The sequence below is a fragment of the Manacus vitellinus genome, unplaced genomic scaffold, assembly GCF_001715985.3.
Source record: "Manacus vitellinus isolate BGI_N305 unplaced genomic scaffold, ASM171598v3 scaffold_0_pilon, whole genome shotgun sequence".
NCBI lineage: Eukaryota > Metazoa > Chordata > Aves > Passeriformes > Pipridae > Manacus > Manacus vitellinus.
The window spans coordinates 2320969-2342718 of NW_021938789.1; the positions used below are offsets into that span (position 1 = coordinate 2320969).

The 21750-nt window shown below is 39.8% G+C and overlaps 1 protein-coding gene across 1 annotated transcript in view; it reads left to right on the forward strand.

The window, feature by feature from the left end:
- The window catches only part of NSD2 (nuclear receptor binding SET domain protein 2), a 58009-nt gene extending 36961 nt beyond the window's left edge, over positions 1 to 21048 (forward strand). The window contains exons 10-22 of the mRNA XM_018088651.2: positions 8150 to 8281; positions 9317 to 9440; positions 10346 to 10546; positions 11195 to 11374; positions 12409 to 12565; positions 13300 to 13505; positions 13952 to 14055; positions 14312 to 14581; positions 14678 to 14794; positions 16552 to 16693; positions 17441 to 17547; positions 19128 to 19332; positions 20242 to 21048. Coding sequence (XP_017944140.1) covers positions 8150 to 8281; positions 9317 to 9440; positions 10346 to 10546; positions 11195 to 11374; positions 12409 to 12565; positions 13300 to 13505; positions 13952 to 14055; positions 14312 to 14581; positions 14678 to 14794; positions 16552 to 16693; positions 17441 to 17547; positions 19128 to 19332; positions 20242 to 20507 — 2211 coding nt within the window. The 3' untranslated portion in view covers positions 20508 to 21048. The remainder of the gene's footprint in view (positions 1 to 8149; positions 8282 to 9316; positions 9441 to 10345; positions 10547 to 11194; positions 11375 to 12408; positions 12566 to 13299; positions 13506 to 13951; positions 14056 to 14311; positions 14582 to 14677; positions 14795 to 16551; positions 16694 to 17440; positions 17548 to 19127; positions 19333 to 20241) is intronic.
- The last annotated feature ends 702 nt before the right edge of the window (positions 21049 to 21750 follow it).

A 21750-nucleotide genomic window follows, 5' to 3' on the forward strand; every position in this document is an offset into this window, starting at 1 on the left:
TCAATTGGCTCTGTCAGTTTTTCTGTCTCTGTGTGGGTGCACGATAGTCTTTTGAATACAGCCTGACCTGTTGTTTGTGTGCTGCTTATTGACTTAACGTAAGTTGTTTTTAGATTAAAGAAACCTCGACCCTCTAGCTGCTCAGATTTTGTTAATAAGAAAAAAAAAAAAGGCAGATGGGGTTTGTCTGTTGGAAAGATTCAAGAGTTCACTTATCAGAGTGTGCATACACCAAGCTTTTTAGAGAAAGCTCTTGGCCAGCCCAACCCACTTCCTCCTGGGTGACTGTGGTATATAAATCACTGACTCCAAAGTCCTGTCAGGAAGTCTGAGATTGTAGCAGTGTCCCGAGTTTTAAGGAAAGTAGAACTTAATAGGCAACACCATTCAGAACTCACGGAAATGTGCTTCTAAATTGCCCATGAAAAGATGCAGTGTATTTTTTAATATGATATGTTCATATCATATGATCATAATATATATGATAGCAGGTGACCCAAGAAAGGATGTTGCTTAAGACATACCTGTAAGAGTAGCAGGTCACTCTTTGTGGGCCCTTTCTTTATGGATCCTGCTGATCCTGCAGTGCAGGAGACTTGCCTACCAAACAAAACAGCAGAAGGAAATAATTTCCTGCCATGGTTTCTTTTCATTCTGTATATCCCAGGCTTTAAGATAAGTGTACGTAGTGGGGTGTGTTTCCATGTGAAGTTCTACAGCCCAGATTATGAAGCAGGTGATGCTCAAGTAAAACAAGGGGAAGCAGGAGGGATTACCTTACCTTCTTTGGCTCTCGAAAAATTTGCCCTTTAGTTGTTTTTGTAACTGCTTAAGCAGAACGTGGCAGAAGAGCATCATTGTCTTGAGTATGACTAAGACCAAAGCTTGTGCTCTTAAGGCTTAAAGAAGACTGTTACACAAGCATATATGAGTGATATAAAAAGTGTTTTTGTAAGACTGAATGACTTGATTAAATGAATTTTCTGAAGAAGAAATTTTTTTAAGGGGAATCGCACTTTGGTAGCTGGAAGAGTCTGAAAAGGTGTGTGGCTGATGAAGTAGTGACTGTTGGAACCCATTCCAGTGTGGGCACCATAGGTGCTTAAATGTTAGCAACCTTTTCACTCTAAATGTCTAAATTTGTTTTAAACCTTTAAACACTGGGCAGGGAAACTTTGTCTGAATTGGATCTAGGAGAGAAGTCCCAAGGAAGCTGATAAGCACAGAAGTATGAATGTTGTTAACTCTGCAATTGCTAACACACAGTGAATAGTACTTGAAACTTGCTTCTGCTCCATGAAGCAGTAGTTTTTGTCTTAACAAATATTGATGCTCTAGTCCTTTAGGACATCCTTTAGCCAGAAAGTACTTACAGGGAAGAAAAAAAGACACACCACCACCCCCTTCCCACCCCCCAGGATAACACTGAGCAAGAATGCTTTTATAGATCAGCTGTTAAAAAAAAATATTTAATTCTAAGTCTGAAACAAAAAGCACATTTAATAGCCAAGTCACCAGCTGATTGAGGGCCAGTCCTGACAAACAGAACATTTACATTTTGTGTTTTTACTATGGTAACTTAAATTCTTAAACTGCAGATTGGATGAGTACAGCCACTTACTTTCAGACTTAGATTTCTGAACCTCTTTTTCCTTGGAATTGCAGTGTAATGATTTTGCTGGCACTGGTATTTACTCTGATTTTGGAGCTGTCTGAAAGGAAGGAGAAAATTGTAAATGGAGAAAAAAATTTTTTCTTCAAGTGGGTGAGTTGATGGAGCAAATATCCACATTGGTATTTGACTTCACCTGCTTCTTCGAACCACAGCATCATTTGCATTTTTAAATTCCAGGCTGTCCTTTCCTGTACCGTGTTATCAGTGTGACTGGATGCCAGCTGAGAATATGTCAGCACCTCTTTTCTTCTTTTTTTTTTTTTTTTTTTTAATAAGTGACATTTTAACCATCCAGATGGGGAAGTAACGATACTGTTTGCAAAGTTCACCCACGTGATTCTAGAAATATGCAAGCTGAGTGTACGTCAGCCTGCATCCAGCTTTTTTTTTCCCCCCTTTTTTTTTTTTTGTGAAAAGCCAGAGGGAATGAAGAATTGGCTCGCATTTCTGCTGAGGTCTGTGGCTGAGTCTGGAATCAGGTACCTGGTTGTGAAAAATGCTTAAAAAGTTGTTGTAGACTTGAATTCAATATTTAGATGTACTGTGAGAAATGCTTCCCTGTGTTGGTGCTTTTCCTTTCACCTTTGAGTGCTTTAATTGCTGGTGCAGTGACCTGTGAAGGTAACTGAAGCTCAGTGTTGCAGCTGAGGGAAGTCTTGCGGCAGGAAAAGCATTTGAGAAGTGATTTTGTACACGCAGTATGTGTACAGAATCTTCTGTCAAATCGTCTTCCTGCCCACCCCCATCCCCCCTTAATTGTTTTAAACAGCTTCAGTCAAAAGGAAAAATTAAGAATATAAACTTAGAAAATCCACATAGCTGACTCAATTTAATTCCTTTTAATACTCTAGTGTCTTAACTCTTACTGTAAGTGTATGGAGTTGCACACATTTCCTCCTCTAAGCCTGCCCAGCAGCCTCTGTCAAAACCAAACACTTATTTACTCAGTATAATCATGTAAACTCTGTTATTCCACAAACAGTCTTTGCATCTGTATGCACATTGTACGTCCCTTTCACACAAAACAAGGAAAAGTAGTTCAGGAAACAGTTAAAAAAAAAAGTAAATCTCATCCTTATATTTAGCAATTAAACAATTACCCAGTATTCAGCGGCGGTTGCTGATGTAATCTGGCTTTAGACATCAAGTATTGCAGTATGCAAAGCATGTTCATTCTGTTAAGAAGTAATGCTGAGGATTGCTTTTATAAGCATTGTTATATAGTCTCTCTAAAAATAGGTTGATGTTTGTCTGAAAGAATCCCTTAAACGCTTCTTTGGGTTATTGTGAAAAGGGAATTTTAGCATACAGTTCAAAAGAAGATTAAAAATACTTTGGGAATTTGAAGTCTTGATATGCTGAATCCTGTGCCATTGTGGGTCTGAGTCACTATTGCCAAAAAAAATTGGAGTAGTATAAAATGTGTTCCCAAAATATCTTGAGATGAGTAAACCCAATTATTTAATGATCCGTTGCTACAGTTGCTCTCTTTTTAAGGATGAAAATACAATACTAAACACAAAGAATTCACAGAGATGCCAAAATTTTGTCCCGGTTTGACTCAGTGACGAAGTATTTTTTCAATAATAAAGCTATGGAGAACTGGGAAAAATGCAGTAATGTGTCCTTACATGTTCCCTTTGAGTCTTACATGTGTGAGTAGTGAATAATGACTGAGACACCTGGGAAAGGAAAGATAGCCTTGGGAACCTGACAGGAAGTTCTGTGAGCAGTAACCATATTCTGAACCTCTCTATCCTTGAAGTAAGTTCTGGCCCAGCTCAAATGAAGAGCAAAGCTCATGATTGGGGTTTTAGGCCATTTTCTTCCCTTTCTCTCAATTGTGTATGCAGGTGCACGGTTTCCAGTAGAAAGAGCTGCATTTGATTTCTGAAACACCACCCTTGCTCAGTGTTCAGGCAGTGAAGTGTGAAAGCCTCTACAGGCAAGTCCTCACAAAGTAGTGTTGACGTTCAATAATTGAAGGAAATGGGAAGGAAAGCCTGACTGATGTGCAGAATGCAAAGTTTGATGGTGCTTGTGATGATCCTGACTGCAGCAGAAGAAGGGCATCTTTCACGTTGCAGCATCAGTAACTGCTAACAAGAAGTGGAGGTGATGATAGAATCTGGGTACAATTTCAAGGCAGAAACTGGACAGTTGCTAAAAATCTGAAGTGCCTTTTTCCCCCTAAATTTGCACTCTTAAAAATAGTACTTTGCCTTTATGAGAAGTAAGAAATTACTCAAAATGCAAAGCAGAATAAAATAGCTACAAATTGCTAATTAACAGGTTTTCCCCCTAATCTAAATGTTGATTACTTTGAACCTTGGCCTGAATATCAGAAGCATTAATTACATGCAATTTTCTTTGCTAGGAAGATTATATTAGGAAAGTAAGGACAAGACAGGCTCTGCCATGATCACAAGGAAAAGGTTTACGTTTGTAACTTAACAAGTACAGAAAAAAGCCCCCCAAAACCTGTCCTGATTTGTATTGAAGGCTGTGATTAGGGCTCTGGTATGCGAAGTATTAGTCCTTCCTCTGTGGAGAGTTGGGTTAACAACCCGTAAAAGTGTTGCATCTCATTGTAGTGGTGGCTGTGTCACATCAGCACAAACTGCTTTCTAGCAATCTTGTTGTAAAATCATCTTTACTTAGTGACTGTTTCAATGTGCAGGTATTTTAACTGTGAAACTCAGTGTCCCCTTGGTGAATCGGAACCTGGTTTTGCTGCTACAGTTTGCTTGGGGTACAAATACAGTTTTCCCAACCATCTCATGCTGTACCTGTCTTAGATTCTCTAAGTCCTCTCTGAGAAATATTAGGTGAAGGTTGTCTTGGCCTCTTCTCCTCAGGCCTGAAGGGACAGACCCTTATTTCAGTTCCCCGATATTTCCATTGCCTGTTCTGGGATAACTTCAGGAGCTGAAGTGTTGAATTCATTCCCTCTTCATGGAGGGAGCCTTCCTAGAAGGTGGTTATATGGAACAGGGGTTATTTGCAAGGGGAGATGGCTGGCAGAGGGTGTTTCACCTTCTGCAAGATACTAATAAGGGTCAAACTTTGAAGTATCCTATAGAAATGCTTCCCTTTCTTACAACAGGGAGTCTGCTAGCCTTCCCCTTATTAGGGCCCTGAAATTACCTAGTATGAAAACTCTGAGATGATGGTGAGGTGCATGTGAGTTGTGAATGAGTTGTAGCTGTTGGCTGTGATGGCTAAACCTTTGGTCACAGTGGCAGGGATGATGAGACAGGTCCTGCAGCAGCAGCAGCCTGCACCAGGCCATAGAGGTGTATCACTGAGCTTCTTGTGAATGTTGTGATTCTTAGGAGTTGAGACAGCCCTGAGCAGGTATCCAGGCTTGTCTGTGTAATACAAAATTGGTGGTTAATAGAGCATTTTGTTTGTGAAGTGTGTGAGGCTCCTGACAGCCATACAGGAGAGATCTTGAAAGATACTCTCAGCCTGGTAGCCACACAGCTGATGAACTGAAGGTATTTTGTTCATGCTCTGCTTGTTGGTATCCTTGCTTGAAATCTGGCATTAATCTATAGGTGGGTGTAAATTGCCAAGTTTTATCTTGAATGGGCTGATAGAATTTGGCTTTTGTGGTTGCATTTGTGATGTAGAGTTTGATTCTTGCCAGGGCTGCTCCTTTTTTTGGCTCAGTAACCATTTAATTTAAGTGAAGGGCTGGCACATTAATTCTGAGGCAGTAAAATCTCTGTTCTGTAGGAAAATTGATGTCAGCCTATGGTTCACAAATAGCTGGGATTTTGTCACCAAGATCTAGGGGGGTTCTGAAAAACTGCCATCTGTCAGTAGGGTTTCCTTTCCATATAGAGGTCTGCATCCTCTGTTTCAGCAGAGTGTATAAGCCAAAGAATATCTTGGAAACCATTGCTTTGACTCATTGTCTTTTGGCTGAATATATTTGTCACTGGATGTGTTCTGTGTCTCTACTCTGCCTTCAAAAGTAGTGAGCTGGGGGAAGATGAGTGCCTTCCTCAGGGGCAAGGCTCTGTAGCTTTTGCTGCTGGGAAGACTGTCTGAACTCAAGGTGTGCTGCACAAATGGATTTTATCAGGGTTAAGGTGTTTTGTGGTGGGGGTAAAAGATGGGGAACAACCATAGCATCAAGTTAACATAAGACTGCTTGTTTTGTTCTCTTTTCTTTTGAAGTAGAAAAGAAATACAGATCTAAGACCTTCCAGCTTATTTTTTTTTATTATTCTTTTCTAACCATGACTAATTCTGGCTAGTTCAAACAGGGAACATAATGAGGTACTAAAAACGTTGGAGCAGTGCACTGCTTACACTAATTAATGCTTCTGTGGGCATAGTTTAAACAAAAATGAGCATGTGTGTAAGTATGCTTAAACCATAAGGGAAACTGGGTTTGTGTTTTTGCTGCACTCCCACACTGCCATCCTTTATCTGCCCCTTCCCAGCAAGAACTGGCTGCTCCTGGCCTTGCACTTGGGTTGCATTTGCAGTTTACTATTTCACAGCTCCTTCCAGGGGACAGAGATTTCCAGGTGACTGAACAAAGCAGTGATTTTTTACGTGCAGTTTTTTGCAAAACGACCAAGCAGAATCTCCAAATCACTCCAATTGTAGAAATATTCATAGGTGATGTGTAGGTACAAGACACTTTGGTAGTATTTATTTGCATGGAGGAAATGAATTAACACTCTTGCAAGTAATGTGGGGGGAAAAAAACCCCACCAACCAACAACTGTCAGTCTGATTCAATTTTTAAAATATTTTTAGACATGCTCAAGGCAAGCAAATGTTGAATGTTAACTGGCAGCAGCAGTGAGAAGTAATCACTCAAAAGCAGTGTTTCTAAAGGGCTTTTATAAAGAGTAATTCTAGGCCTGGTTCGGTCTTATATTTTTCTCTCTGATGTCAAAATAAATCACTTCTAATAAATTTGCACGTTACATGGATTGTCTGATAGGCAGGTTGCATGTAGCTGTCTCCTGCATGTAGCTGGGTCATTTTTTAATTTACTGTGGTTAAAGATGAGATTCTGTGTCTGAAAAGAGAAAGCAAATTCTTCATATAAAGTGGGGTGTCTCTGTCCTGACAAATGGCCATTGGCAAAATGATCTCTTGCGTAGCACAGCTGTTTAGAGTGACTTTCAGTGCTGTGTTGAAAAGACTTAGGGAGATCCTTGCATAGCAGAACAGGAGTGGAGAAGAGTAGTAGCATGGTGGCTTGTTTTGGATACTGGACTTAGAAGACTTATAATGGGCTATTGTCTCCAGTTGTCATGCCTGATTTTTCAACAACCCTTTTGAAGTACAGATAAGGTTTAGGAAAAAAACACTAAAATCCTCTAGATGCTGTAAAGTGTCCCCTAGGGAGAAAATTAGAGGGTGGACCAAAAAGGATTGAAACCAGTTTGATGGCAGCATGCTTCCACAGGAGGAAAATGTCTGCTTCCAAAGGACTTTTAATATAGCTGAAATACCTGGAGAAGGCATCATCAACTGAGAGTTGCAGTTAGACAACCCAAAAGGACAGGAGGCAGTGCTTTTGATGGTATGTGTGAATAACCATTAGAACAAGCTCAAAGAGAAGTGACAGATTTCTTTTGCAATTCTAAGTTGTGATGCTCTCCTGGAGAATATACTTGGTGAGGCACAACTTGCTGAGTACCATCTGGGGGCAACAGCAAGAAATTCTGCATCTTCTGGTGTAATGTGAGATGAGATGAATCACTTGGTTGTCCATTCCCTCCTTAAATTCTATTGAACTGAAAACTGCCCTGTATTTTTCTTTAAATATGTTACTTGGGTTGTTTTTTTTATCAAGTAAAATTTTTAAAGTAAATTATGACTACTTTTAAAAATCCTCCATATTTTATACATCTAGATCTGTTATATAAGATTGATCCTATCTTTCGTAGTATTTTGAATTCATTGTGGACTGTAACATTCCTTAAACATATCGAGAGCTGCTTGTTTCTTTCTTCCTCTCTTCTATATACTATTCCCACTTCTTCAGAGAATATTTGAGTCAGAGACTTTCATACACTGCTTGAAGTTTACCAAGTTTCTTTTTTAAAACTGACTGTTACTCTCTCATAAACCACATACTCAAACTTCAGTCGAGGGATTTGAAGATATCCTTATGTTACTGGCTAGGCACTTATTGCTAACTGTATTACAGAACTGAGTATAAATAAAATGCCATATAACAAAGTTCTGGTGTTCTGTTTTGGCTGCTGTTGAGTTGCTGGTGAGGGTGGTTGTTACATAGTCCTTTTGCTGAGACTTCCACAAGTGCATATTCTGGTTTTTAATGAAGTTTTTCTTGAAGGTGGGGGAAACAAAACCGAAAGAGTGTGCCTGAATCTCCTAGTCTGAATTGCAGTCTGTTTGCTTCCATCAGTTGATATTCTGTGCAGAAATGACCATTCATGGCTGCTTTCTCTAACACCTGTGTTTAATCTTCAGATCTCCGATGGCCAAGGAGATGAGCGGTCAGAGTCTCCCTATGAAAGTGCTGATGAAACTCAGACTGAAGTGTCTATATCATCCAAAAAATCTGAGCGAGGAGCAGGAACAAAAAAAGAATATGTGTGTCAGGTGAGAGACGTTAGCTGGGGCAGCAAGACGGAAAGGTGTTTTTAAATATTGAAATAACCATGTGAGGCCAGAAGCAGGATTATAATGTGTGTCTGAGATGTCTGTTAGTGATGAGGTTGCCATGCCAGTAAATGGAGTTCTTAGTACCTAATTATTTTTTTTCTTCACCTCCAGTAAGTGACTTAGCCTCTCTGCTTGAGCTTCCAGATCTGTAAGATAAGCATGATTTGTACCTCAGAATAAGCAAATGAGTGTTGCCAGGTGACCAGTGATGATTCAGAAGAGCTGCTTGCTCCTCTCTTAGTAAAGAGGAGGAATTCAAACCTGGTGGGGTTTGTGCTTTGTGTGCAGCAGAGGTGGCAGTGATGCACTGATCACAGCATGCAGGTGGCAGCTGAAAGCAAAAAGCTTTTTCAGACTACTCTGGAAGAGTTCTTAGATTATGAAATGGTAACACAGTCCAAGTAGGCAGATCAGATTTGTTTCCATGAGACTGGGCAAGCAGTTACATTTCCATTTCTTGTACATAGTGATGATGAGGTTATATCTATCTTTAAATGCTGGGTAATCCCTAAATTCTGACAGCACTGTTGTTCAGTTCATTTTTAGTTGTGCATGTGTCATTGCTAACCACTCAGACATAGAAGTATCGTTGTGCCAACTAGATTAATTTCCTTTTGCCAAGGAAAAGGAAAATAAGGATGCTTTATAACCCTGCTCAGATGCATCAGTGTGCTCAGGGAATATTTCTTAAGGCTTTTTTTTTCCCTATTCCTTTTTTCTGTCAAGTTGTATTTTGTATTGAGCTATGGTTCTGGAAGGTGATATTTCTAGTGGTTTAATGATTCTTTTACCTGTTTTGACTTGAAGCCAGGGCATGTGGTGATGGTTGTAAAATTGTCTTTCACTTGTTAAATTTGATTTCAACAATGGGAAAAGAGATTTTGAGGAGCAGTATATGAAATGGAATAAAGAAATCAGTTTTTTCCACATATGAACTTTTCTTTAACATTCAATGCCTTTGTGTTGTAAAAGCTGTGTGAAAAAACAGGTGATCTCCTACTGTGTGAAGGACTTTGCTATCGAGCTTTTCATGTAAGCTGCCTTGGGCTCTCTGGAAGACCAGCAGGAAAATTCATTTGTAGTGAATGTACATCAGGCAAGTTTGTCCCTTTCTATTAATTTAAAAAAAAAAGTTGTAGTTTTCCGATACATTGTTCTAGGACATCCTCCTGGACAGAGTATGTATCTTTGGAGAACCCTTACTTATCCTTTGGGACCTGACAGGGTGGGAGTTCACAGAGTACCACTAAGTGTGCCATCTTTTAGAAAGTTCACGCTGGTTTTGGTGAGAACTCTCTTGCAAGTTGGCTTATTTTAGTCTGAATTCCATTGCCTTAATAACTGCAAATTATTTGTTCTCTGAGTACGATTACAGATGAGATTTAAAGTCTGTCACAAAGACTTAAGAAATGCTAGAAAAAAGAGCAGCACGTGAAACGTTTTAAGTCCTTGTTTAGTCCTTTGTGTGTCTATATCAGTCTTTTGCTTTTCCCATTAAAAGATGACCTTAATTGCTATTAATTTCATTTGCTTTTAATCCTGTAGTAACTGCTTGGAAGTTCTTAATCTCGAAACTTTATGGAAATGATTTGCGTTCTTGCTCATAAGCCCATTTCAGTACATGCAGTAAAATCTTGTTGGAACAAGGCTGCTTCAAAATAAAGCTGTTCCAAGTGATCCAGAGACAAGATTGGAGGATGCTTGTCTTTGTCTTGTGGTGCTGCCTCAGATTTCACAGGATCAGAGACAACCCATCATTCTGTTTCACTGGTTTAAAAAAAAAAAATTAAAAAATAAAAATTCACAGTTGTCCTGGTGTACTGAGGCTCATAAATAAGAACGTAAAAGCAGATGGGTGAGGCTTTGGATGTTGCGTACACTTTAACTGCACAAAACAGAAGCAACTCCCTCGTGCATAACATAAAAGCACAAGAGAAGCATTTTAAATTCACGTGTTTGCATGAAAAATTAGTTACATTCTGTTTATTATTTTGCCATTAGGTGTGCACACCTGTTTTGTGTGTAAGGAGAGAAAGGCAGATGTGAAACGCTGTGTCGTATCTCACTGTGGAAAATTCTACCATGAAGCTTGTGTGAAAAAATTTCATCTTACTGTGTTTGAGAACAGGGGGTTTCGATGTCCTCTCCACAGCTGCCTCAGTTGTCATGTCAGTAACCCCTCACATCCACGAATTTCAAAAGGTAGTTTAATTTTACATTTTTATAACTGATGAATTAATTCTGTTTGTGGTATGTTAAGGTAAGGAATCTGTCCATTTAAGAGCTGCTAGCTGCAATTTTTTTAGGTGTAAATGGACTATTGATTGACTCAGAATTTTTTAAAAAATAATAATAGAATAATTTTTAGTCAGCATTAGTATTTACTTTGTTCGTGCTCTTTTTTTTTTTTAAACTAGCTTTCAGTTATCCATAGTTAACCATGTTTTGTTCTCAAGAGAGAATGAAATCTAGAATGCATTGATGATGGGAAAGAGGCCAGGCAGTGAGGGCAGGACCTGAGAATGTAAGAACACTGCAGCAAGGCTCGATGAACATGGAGACATTTGATTCCGTGCAGGCTTTTAGCTTTGGGCAACAACTGTAGACAAAATTACATGACTGAAGAAAGCTTGTCATAGTTAATGATGTCCATAGTTAGAAATCTTCACGTTTAAACATTATAGTGCTTTAAAAAACCTTTATCAATTCGGCATTGTCGCTAAACGCAAATATGTGGGCTTTGGGAACATAACGAGCGTGTATGTGTGTGTGCATTGGCTGCCTCGGGCGTTTTTAGCTCAAACAGCCAGTTCTGTTGGAAAGTAACGTGTCAGTGTCGTGCTTTGCCAGGGAAGATGATGCGCTGTGTCCGCTGTCCCGTTGCGTACCACGCTGGAGACGTTTGCATTGCCGCGGGATGCGCCGTCATCGCCTCCAACAGCATTGTCTGCACCAACCATTTCACTGCCATGAAGGGGAAAAGCCACCATGCCCATGTCAATGTCAGCTGGTGCTTTGTGTGTTCCAAAGGTAAAACTCACGCAGAACTCCGTGTCGTAAATGCGGCCTCAAAACGTTTTAAATCTTATTTTATTGATCTGTTTGTACAAAATTATTAGAAGTGTGGCATATTAAGTGGGGTTTTGTGAGGTTTTGGTATAATGTCAGGCTGGCTTGTGCTGCTTCAGGTTTTCAAGTATCGTTTTTTTTTTTTGCGGAAATGATTGATTAAAGAATAGTTTTACTTGGAATTTATCCAGCAACTAGAAGCTTGGTTTAATTCTGTGTGAGACACACATAATGAGTATTTCTCTGTTCTTTCCCCTGTGTTCAATGTACCGAAGCTTTTTGTGTTTCTTTATTGCTAATATGTAATATTACGCCATAAATATTTTAAGTGTGGCTTTTAGTTTAGCATCAGGCAGCAAATTGAATCAGTATTAGTTGTTGCTGGGAGTGCTGCTAATTAAGGGTGTTTTGTTTTATGTTGTACAATAAATCTGTTCTTTATTGAGAACCACAGAATGCGTAGTGCTGATTAAACTTGTAGCAGCGAAAGTTTACCTGATTTGTTAACAAATTAACAAGCATCATAGCAGCTTTTAAGCTCCAGCTAACTTTCCACTTGATAATTCGTGGAACAAACTAACAACCTCATTCTCTTTCCCCCAGGGGAAAAAAAAAAAACCAAATATAAGAGAAGTCTGTTGTGGTTAAAATTTTTCTCACATTGAAATGTTAATATATATTAAACTGTGTTAAACATATTGTAGTCATTAAAGTAAAGCAAAGTAATTATAATATGTGGTGCATTATTCTGGCTTTTTTATCACCAGCTTGCTTGTTATTTTGCATGTGTTACTAACCCCAGTCTGCCAGGCATTCAAATCAGGACTTTTTGGCATTTGTACACAACTAAGAGAGATGTATTTGTTACGTTTTAACCATTTATTTTATGAGTGAACCTACCCACATGTTCATCACACTGGTTTTATGCAGACTTTTATTTTGGTCTTGATGTCTTTCAAACTTTTTGTTTTCCTTTTTTTTTTCTCTCTGTGAAGGTGGAAGCTTGTTGTGCTGCGAGTCGTGTCCAGCAGCCTTTCATCCCGACTGCTTAAACATTGAAATGCCAGATGGGAGCTGGTACTGCAACGACTGCAGGGCGGGCAAGAAGCTCCATTTCCAGGATATTATTTGGGTTAAACTGGGAAATTACAGGTCTGATGAAGGAATTTTATGTTGTTTTACAGTACTGGCATGTTTAAGTAAGGATCATACAGTCGGTTTCTCCTGCAGACCAACCTTGCTGCACACTGATTCCTCACTCCTCTCTGAGCTGGAGACCTTGCAAGCTTCAAGTTCAAAGACTTGCAGCTTTGCTGTTGCTCTCAGCTAGGGCATTACCCATACAGGACTCCTTGAGCCTTATGATATCTGATTCCAGTGTATGAGCTTTCAACCCCTTTTGTTTCAGAGATCTCTTCAAATAAATTGTTATAACTTGTAATTGGCTAAATTACTACCTCCCAGGCTGGGAGATCAGTCACTCAGGTTGTCAGTGTTTCACAGTTCATTGAGATTTGAGTGAGATAGAGGTGGGTGGGAGTTGTCCTAGAAACATTAATAGCTATTATCAACCTTCTCTTGATCTTTGACAATTACAGAGATTACAGGCCTTGTAAAGATGATGGTTTTGCCACCCAGACAGGAGGAACCTGATGTGTTTCCTTGACTTTCAGGAAGGCCAAAGTCCCACAGATCTGAGTGTCAGGCTTTCCTTTCCTAGTCTTCTCTCACAGCCTAGTGAGTGAAGGGAGGAAAGGATTTTAAATCCTCTTGGATCCTGGAAATAATATGCAGTTATTGCTCTTTAGAGTGATTTTACTAAACTGTCTCATGCAGAAAGAGCTTGACTAAAATGCTGTATTTTTTTATTTGTACTTCTGTGCTAGATGGTGGCCTGCAGAAGTTTGCCATCCGAAAAACGTTCCCCCAAATATCCAGAAAATGAAGCATGAAATCGGAGAATTTCCTGTGTTTTTCTTTGGTTCTAAGGATTACTATTGGACGCACCAAGCACGGGTGTTCCCTTACATGGAGGGAGACAGAGGGAGTAGATACCAAGGGATCAAAGGAATTGGAAAAGTCTTCAAAAATGGTACATAGCTAAAAGTAAACAAAAATAATCTAGGGATATGCATACTTTGCTTTCTTCTCACATAGCCTTGGGGGTCTGCTTTCGTACAGTTGTTTTACAATATTGAATTAAGGAAACTGTTGTGGTGTCCTGGGCAGCAGCCACTATTACTATCTTTGAATGAAAACATTATTTTCATGGCTTTTAAAAGACTAGGGTCTAATTGGAATCATTTCCGATGATTTTTGCTTTCTGGAAAGGAAAAAGTGTAACTGGGAGACTGAAAGAGTAAAATTTGTACATCTGTTGGGAGCATTAACATCTCAGAAGCGTTGTTTGTAAGAAAATTGAGTGATGGGACTAGGAAGCAGACAGTTATTTGTTTAACACACGTGAGAATGAGCAAGTCAACCCGGGGAGCGTAATCCCCTTTCTGGCATTTGTGTTGATGTGACAATCTTTTTCAGCTTTGCAAGAAGCTGAAGCTCGATTTCGAGAAATAAAGCTACAGCGAGAAGCCAAAGAAACCCAGGAGAGTGAACGCAAACCTCCACCATACAAGCATATTAAGGTAAAGTTTGAGGAAATTACACTGGATACTCAAAGGTCTCAGGCAGCACTGGAGAGGAAAAGCTGAGCTGTGAGCTGGGGACAGGTTGTGATGCTGTGCTGGTAATTGTGCTTTTACAGTCCTGCTATGGTGAAATTTTGCTTCCATTGGAACACCTAGTGTGGCAAAAACAAATTAGTAACCACTTTAATAACTCTTACAACAAATTCAAATGTTCTGAAGTGATACATGAACTATTTTAATGTATTTTTTCCAGGTGAATAAACCTTGCGGTAAAGTGCAGATATACACTGCTGACATATCTGAGATTCCCAAGTGCAACTGCAAACCCACAGATGAAAACCCTTGTGGCTTTGATTCCGAGTGCCTCAACCGGATGCTGATGTACGAGTGCCACCCCCAGGTCTGTCCAGCGGGAGAGAGGTGCCAAAACCAGTGCTTTACAAAGCGCCAGTACCCCGAGACCAAGATCATCAAGACCGACGGGAAAGGGTGGGGTCTGGTCGCCAAGAGGGACATCAAAAAGGTATGAATTGTTCTTGCCCCAGCGGAGAATCGGTGACTTGGGATGCTCTCTGTGGGTTTGGTATATACTTTACTAGTGATACTTGGTATCTTCCAGGGAGAGTTTGTGAACGAGTATGTGGGAGAGCTGATTGATGAAGAGGAATGTATGGCAAGAATCAAATATGCACATGAAAATGACATTACCCACTTCTACATGCTTACTATTGATAAGGTAGAGTATTTGACACTTTTTTGCCATTATTTAGTTATTATTTTGATCCCTTTTCCTCCTGTTGATCACATTGGTAGGGCTCTCTGCTGCCTTTGATGTTCCACAGTTTCCTGTATTCATAGCATTGTATCTTCTGTGCCTGTTCTCTGCATTCTATATGTATATAATGCATCTCATTAGTTCTTTGTTATGTAATAAAGTAAATATTAAGGTCTATAAGTTTTGCTTTGTTGCTTGAAATCAGATGCAGCAAAGTATTTACCTGCCTAGTCTCAAAATGAAGTGTTGGGGAATAGTAGTGATACAGTTGAAAGAATTACTGTTAGCAGTCCTTTTAGTAAAATTTCAACAACAGAACATAAAATTCTCACTTGAGAGAATGTGAAATAGAATTGTGAGGCTGTGTCTATATTGGGTATTTAATATTTTTTGGATCTTTCTGTCCACTTCTTAGTTTATAACAAAACTAGATATGTGCTTTTGTAGAAACTCTCTTTCTGAAAGCACTCTCTGCATTAGTAGCCAGCCAGTACTCCACAAATTGATTCTGCAGCAAATTGTTGCAGCAGATTAATTAACACACCGAATTAATGCAGCACCTGTGGTTCTGTGCCCACTTCTGAGTATTTTCTTTCTGAGGAGAAGAAAGCAGAGAACCTGGACAGTAGGAGGTATTGTTTACATATATTATATTGCTTCAGTCCCCCCCAAAAAAAAGGTACTTAGGAGAAAAACAAGAGCTGGCTGCCAGTACTGCATTTCTTTCAGTCCCAACCACTATTCTTTTGCCCAAGACTGTCCTGCTCTGTATTTCCACATCTACTGTTTTCATTAAACCTGTGACTGAGGAGTTCCTGTTACTGGAATTATCACCAAGGAATGATGAGACCACATTTCTCTGAACACTTAAAAGTTTCTCACCCCTCTACTAAATTGACACACATCAGTGTGTTACATATCTGAACTGAGAATGTATTTGACTCTTGCTGTAATTAATAAATACTAATTGTGGGTCGAGCTGCCTGTGCAGTTGGAGTGGCTGGGTGTGTGTGCACATAGGCATGGCAGTCGTGCATGTGCATTATAAAAATGAGTTAGAGGGAAACTATAATAATATTTCATTAATTAGCAAATCCCTCTTAAGCAGCTCTGCAGAGAAACACAGTTCTGCCTATTTCAAGATTTTATTTTGTTAATGTCTGGTATGTTCAGTGGAGATAGAAATTAAAAAGCAATTGTGTGTAGGGATGGGATTTTTTTAGTTTACCAAGAGCTTGTTTTTGTTTTAACTAGGCTGATTTGGGGAAAAAAAAGCTGGTGCGAGACTGATAATCTCAGCAAGTAATCATGCAGTGACTTGGTAAATGCCATAAAGCATAGTATTTGTAAGTGCCTCACAGCTTTGTGAACGCAAAGTAAAAGATAAATGGACTCAGTTTGAGTTTTGAGGCTTCCTGAGGGAGGGGGTTCCTTCACCACCACAGTGCTCACGAGAACACTTATCCTGCCATGTGGCTGCGATGGGTGCTGGGAAAACGTGAGCTAGAGCACAAGTATTGCTTTGGGAGTGTCACATTCCAGGCCACATGGGACACTACAGTTTTCAATACAACATGTACCATCGATCGTCTTTTGTGCTCTGGGTAGCAACACCCTGTTTGTTCTGAATGCAGCTACTGAAATCATGTACGGGTTTATTTTTTTTGTGAGGGGGAGAGAAAAAACATTCATTCTGTTGCTGGTCTGATCTCCTCCAGGACCGTATTATTGACGCTGGCCCCAAAGGAAACTACTCTCGGTTTATGAATCACAGCTGCCAACCAAATTGTGAGACTCTAAAGTGGACAGTGAATGGAGACACTCGTGTCGGGCTGTTTGCTGTGTGTGATATTCCTGCAGGTATGTCAGCTTCTCTTGGGTTTGGTTTCATTCCTTAAGTTAAACCTATTCTGCACTTATGGGTGGGACAGTCGTGGTTTTGCACTGATTCAGTGCAAATATTTTTATAGACAACTCAGCAGTCAGAGAGCTGCTTCGTAACCTGCCTTTTACTTCAGTGTTTCTTAATAGTGAGTCCCATGGTTGCTTTTTATTGCTTCCTTCTAGAAAGGGCAAGTGACCTTAGTAAGTTAGTATCCTTACACTCACTTTGTGTTGTAGAGCCTAGCTTTTGTTTTGGAGATCTCAAACAGTATTTTGCATCTTTTCACATGAAGATAATAAACTTAAGGCGTGGATGTAGGAGACTGCTTAAAAGTAGGTATGTTCTGGTTTGTGTACACACATGCTCACACACACATATATCTATCTATAACTATATCTAGCTGGAAGGATGGATGGATGGATAGATAGATAGATAGATAGATAGATAGATAATCTATATAACAAGTGTGTAAACCAAACACACGCACTGATTTGTGAAGTAAAACCAATTTATTTTAAAATGTAATTGCCCATCGTGCTGTGTGGGCATCTCGTTAATCATTGTCGGTGCTTATGAGCAGTAAAGGGGAGGAAAATCCCCTGACAATACATCAAGTCCCAAACCAGCAGACAGATAAGGAAAGCTGCATTTGTTTGTAATAATTTTGATAGAATTTGTTACCTTGTCCTTCACAATGAAAGGGTTTGTCTTTTCTCACTCAGGGACGGAGCTGACTTTTAATTACAACCTTGACTGTCTGGGCAATGAAAAAACAGTCTGCAAATGCGGTGCCCCAAACTGCAGTGGATTTCTTGGGGACAGACCAAAGGCAAGTAATACATCAAGAGATTCTGACAGTCTTGTCTACTACCCTGGGTTTTTCTTTTGGGGTATGAGTGAGTGGACCAGTTTTATGTTGTGATAAGGGGTGATGATGCATGAACAGATGCTTTCTGTCCTCTGAGTTCAAAGCTTGTTGTTTCCCTGGGAAGATGGAAACATAGTTTTGCCAAGCATAACCTTGATGCTGAAGAATACACTTCATGCTGTAACAGTACAGTAGGTGATAACTGGTTTTGGGAACAGCCCAAAATATTTTCTACCACTTTCTCCTATGAGAAATTAATTACTTTGGGTCCTGAATAAGAAATACTGCTAGCTACTGACAGTAGTTTCTGAAATCAAAAGCATATTTAAAAAAAAGGAGATTTCAGAAGGAATAACCTCCCCACTCCCATTTGAAACATGAGGAGGGGAAGAGTTGTAGGAGCTTTGAACTGACTAAGAATGCACCTAACTATAGTCAGTGAGATTATTCTGACATTGCAGTTTATATTTCTCCCATCTAAACCTTAAAATATTATTACTTTAAGATTCATTAAAGAAAAATCAGTTGAACTGAAGAATAAAAAATGTGAGTTTTGAATGAGGAAAAAATTATATCAAATTATGTCAAGAAATTATCTGTATGATTCCTGCCAGGTTAGTTTAAAACCTGTAATCCAGCAATTGATGGGGCTTCCTGAAGGACTGGAATAGGAGTGCAAAGGAAGGCACAAGTACCACCTGTGGATGTTCAAAAGCTGCACCTTCCTGTAGCCCTTCACACTGCTCAGTACCAGCCACTTCAGAGGGTGGACTGAAAATCTCCAGAGTTTACACAGTTGTTTTTTTTGTTTAGAGATAGGCTTAGGGGAAGTTTCACATAAGCTTGTGATCCATTTACACGGACAACCATGAAAAAATGAAATATTACAGTTCAGTTTTGCAGAGCTGTCTGCATTGGTAGATAGAATGGACTATTTTAAAGAAAGTAGGTAATGATTACTGGGGTAAGAGGGAGGGGAATGATGGTAGGGATGTTGAAAAAACATCCAGAATTTTACATAATTGGTGAAGTGCAAGCAGCAGAATGTCAGATTGAAATAGAGATAAGGTTTGGAAAATTCTTTCTATCATTACAGGCACAGCTACAGTTCCTGAAGTTCTGCTGTCTGTTCCTCAAAGAGAAATAGAGGCAGGTTTTGGTAATTCCAGCAGTAATATTCACAACTGGAAGAGAAAAATGGGTATTGAAGTGATTGGTGGTGCAAGTACAAAATGGGGGTAAATTAGCCACAAGTAGATCAGACTGGAAATTGGAAGACCTTTTGTCAGTGACAAGAAAGTGAAGGGGGTTTCCAGTAGGGAAGGTACTGTAGGGACAAGATCTGGTTTTAGGATGACTTTTCACAAGGGTCAGTGAGGGGGTTTTGCCAACACAGATCAGTATGGTGAGGCACTGGACAGGTCTACCCCAAGTCAAGTTTTTGGCTGTGTGCAGAGCCTGTCAGGTGTGCCAACAGCTTGTCTAAGGTGTGTTATATTTTTGCTTTGCAAAACTGGCATTAACAGATTTGCATCTTTTAGAATTCTTCCACTAATGCCTCAGAAGAAAAAGGCAAAAAGACCAAAAAAAGAACACGGAGACGCAGAATGAAAAATGAAGGGAAGAAGGAATCTGAAGATGATTGTTTCCGTTGTGGGGATGGAGGCCAGCTGGTACTGTGTGACAGGAAATCTTGTACTAAAGCTTATCATCTCTCCTGTCTTGGTTTGGTGAAACGTCCTTTTGGTGAGTCAGCCCACCTCTTACACTTGTATAAATAACTTGTGCAGGTACCTCATTTATTGCATTCAAACCTTGTCAGGAGGGTCATCTTGGAAACACTGGGTTTGTGTGGAGAGAACTTTGCTCCTGCATCACATAGGAGCAGCTTCTCTTGGATGCAAAGGCAAAATGATGGCCTCCTCCTGCCTCTCTGCTAAAATGGGCTGTTTGCTTTACAAATGTAGGCAGTTGAGCACATCACCTGGTAGTTGAGTACATCACTGTCACAGGAAAGTTGTTTTATATCTGAGAAATCCATGAAGCCCTTTGAACTCAAGCCAGAGGAATAACAGCAGCTTCTGAAGGAGGCGAGTAGGAAAATTAGGAGCAGCAGTCAGTTTGCATTTTTAGATATCACAGGAGTTACCTGGTTCCAAACAGCCATGTCAGGTGGGATATGAAGAAGGGAAGCAGGGAAAGCCTGTTATCCCAGAAACAAGTAAAACAAGGATTGGGTAAAGCATGCTGGGCCAAAAGAGCAGCCGTAGGTGAAGCACACCAGCCATCCCTGAGCAAAACTGGCAACAGACAGGTGAGTGCTGTAATAGGCAGCAGTTGAGCAGATGTTTGGGTGCTCTACCAGCCTGCAAGTTCTGTAAAATATTGTGTAAAGCCTGAATACTTTCTTCTAACTGGAGCTGTCTGCTGTATTTAAATTGAGAGTATGTCAAGTGTGCTCCTTACAGCTGTCAACTGAGCTTTAGAAGTAGGATGTAGCATTTTGTGTTGAGATTAGCCCCCGTAGTTGCTGTCTCATTTGCTTTGTCAGGAAAGTTGTGTGTTGTTCAGCTGCTAAAACACAAAACTTCTTTCAGAGACTATGCCATGTTTTACTCCCCACTCACTAATGGGCTCTTTGTTTTTTGACTGCAGGGAAGTGGGAGTGTCCTTGGCACCACTGTGATGTTTGTGGCAAACCTTCTGTTTCTTTCTGCCACTTCTGCCCAAATTCCTTCTGCAAGGAGCACCAAGACAGGACAGTACTAAATTCTATGTTGAATGGACAGTTATGCTGCTCTGAACATGTTCTCGGGGTGGATTCTGTTGAAACTCGGAAGACTGAGAAACCCCGCAGAAAACTGAACAAGTTGAAGCCGAGGAGAAAGAGGAACAGATGGATGAGAGCTGAATGCAAATAGTCATGGACTGCAGTTTCTACTGCTAACACTATCTTGTAGATAAGTTGTGAATATGACCAGGGAAGGACACAGTTTTACATATATTCTGTAAAGGTTACATGGGGGGGGGGATTTTTTGTTTTGTTTTTATAATTCCACTGAGCCAACCACAGCAGTCTTCTGCTGCTTCTGCACTGATAACGAACTGCATAGTTCAGTAAACTTCAGGACAAACCAAACTTATTACTCAGCATTACAGTTACACTTGAATTGTTACGAATGTAAAATGTTCCCTCCAAAATACTTGCAGGTTGGAGGTAGGTTAAAAATCAAACCAGGTAGGCGTAAACATAGTTTTTTTGAGATAGTATTTGTCAACCAACAGATGTTTAAAATAGTATATCCTTGAAAGAAGTTGTTAGCTCTCAAGTCCTTTTGAGTAAGAAATGGCTTGGTCTGTGGTCCCAATAAGATTTGCTTGCCTTGTGTGTTTTTGAGCAAGTGCTTGAATGCCAGTCATGGTCCAGGTGTGTATCTCGCTATAACCACACACACAACAATTTGTTTGTGCTCTCAGAAAATGATTATCAAAGAATCATGTTCTTAAATATCCTTCCACCGAGAAGTGTAGTGGGTGGAAAGGCACACCCCATACCAGAGAGGGGAAATCCTACTTTGTTAGGGATTTTTTTCTATACTGTTTTTTCCTGTGTTTCATCCCAGCAAAATAGAAGTGACTTGATCCTGCAGAGCTGTGCAAGTCAGGATTTAAAGGGATATTGTCTTGCAGTCTAGGCCCAATACCCTAGGAATTTTGTGTTTTAGTAAAAATAAATCTTACAAAACCTATTATTTGGAAAAAATTACTTGATTTTTTTTTTCCTTAATGTCAGGTAAAACACAGAGGCAAACATTTCTTTGGAATGCTTGGAGTCCAAGCACTACAACTTTATGATAATGCAAGAAATGCCCAACAACAGGTAAAACCACCCCTGTGAATGAAACAGAAGGTGAAACTTTATACTAAAGTGCAAAAACTAAATTCAAAACAACTAAGTAAAAGCGAAACAGATTTTTGAAGGAGTACGTAAGGAGTACTTTAATACAAAATTTAGACTGTCTGTTCCTTTCAATAAAGTTTGTAACTGGCTACTTGACTTCACAGACTGAAATTATTTGTTACAATTGTACAAGCTCTGCTCTTGACTATCTCATCACCACTGTGTTGTGTCAGCAAAGCTGTTTTGAATCCTTTGCTCTCATC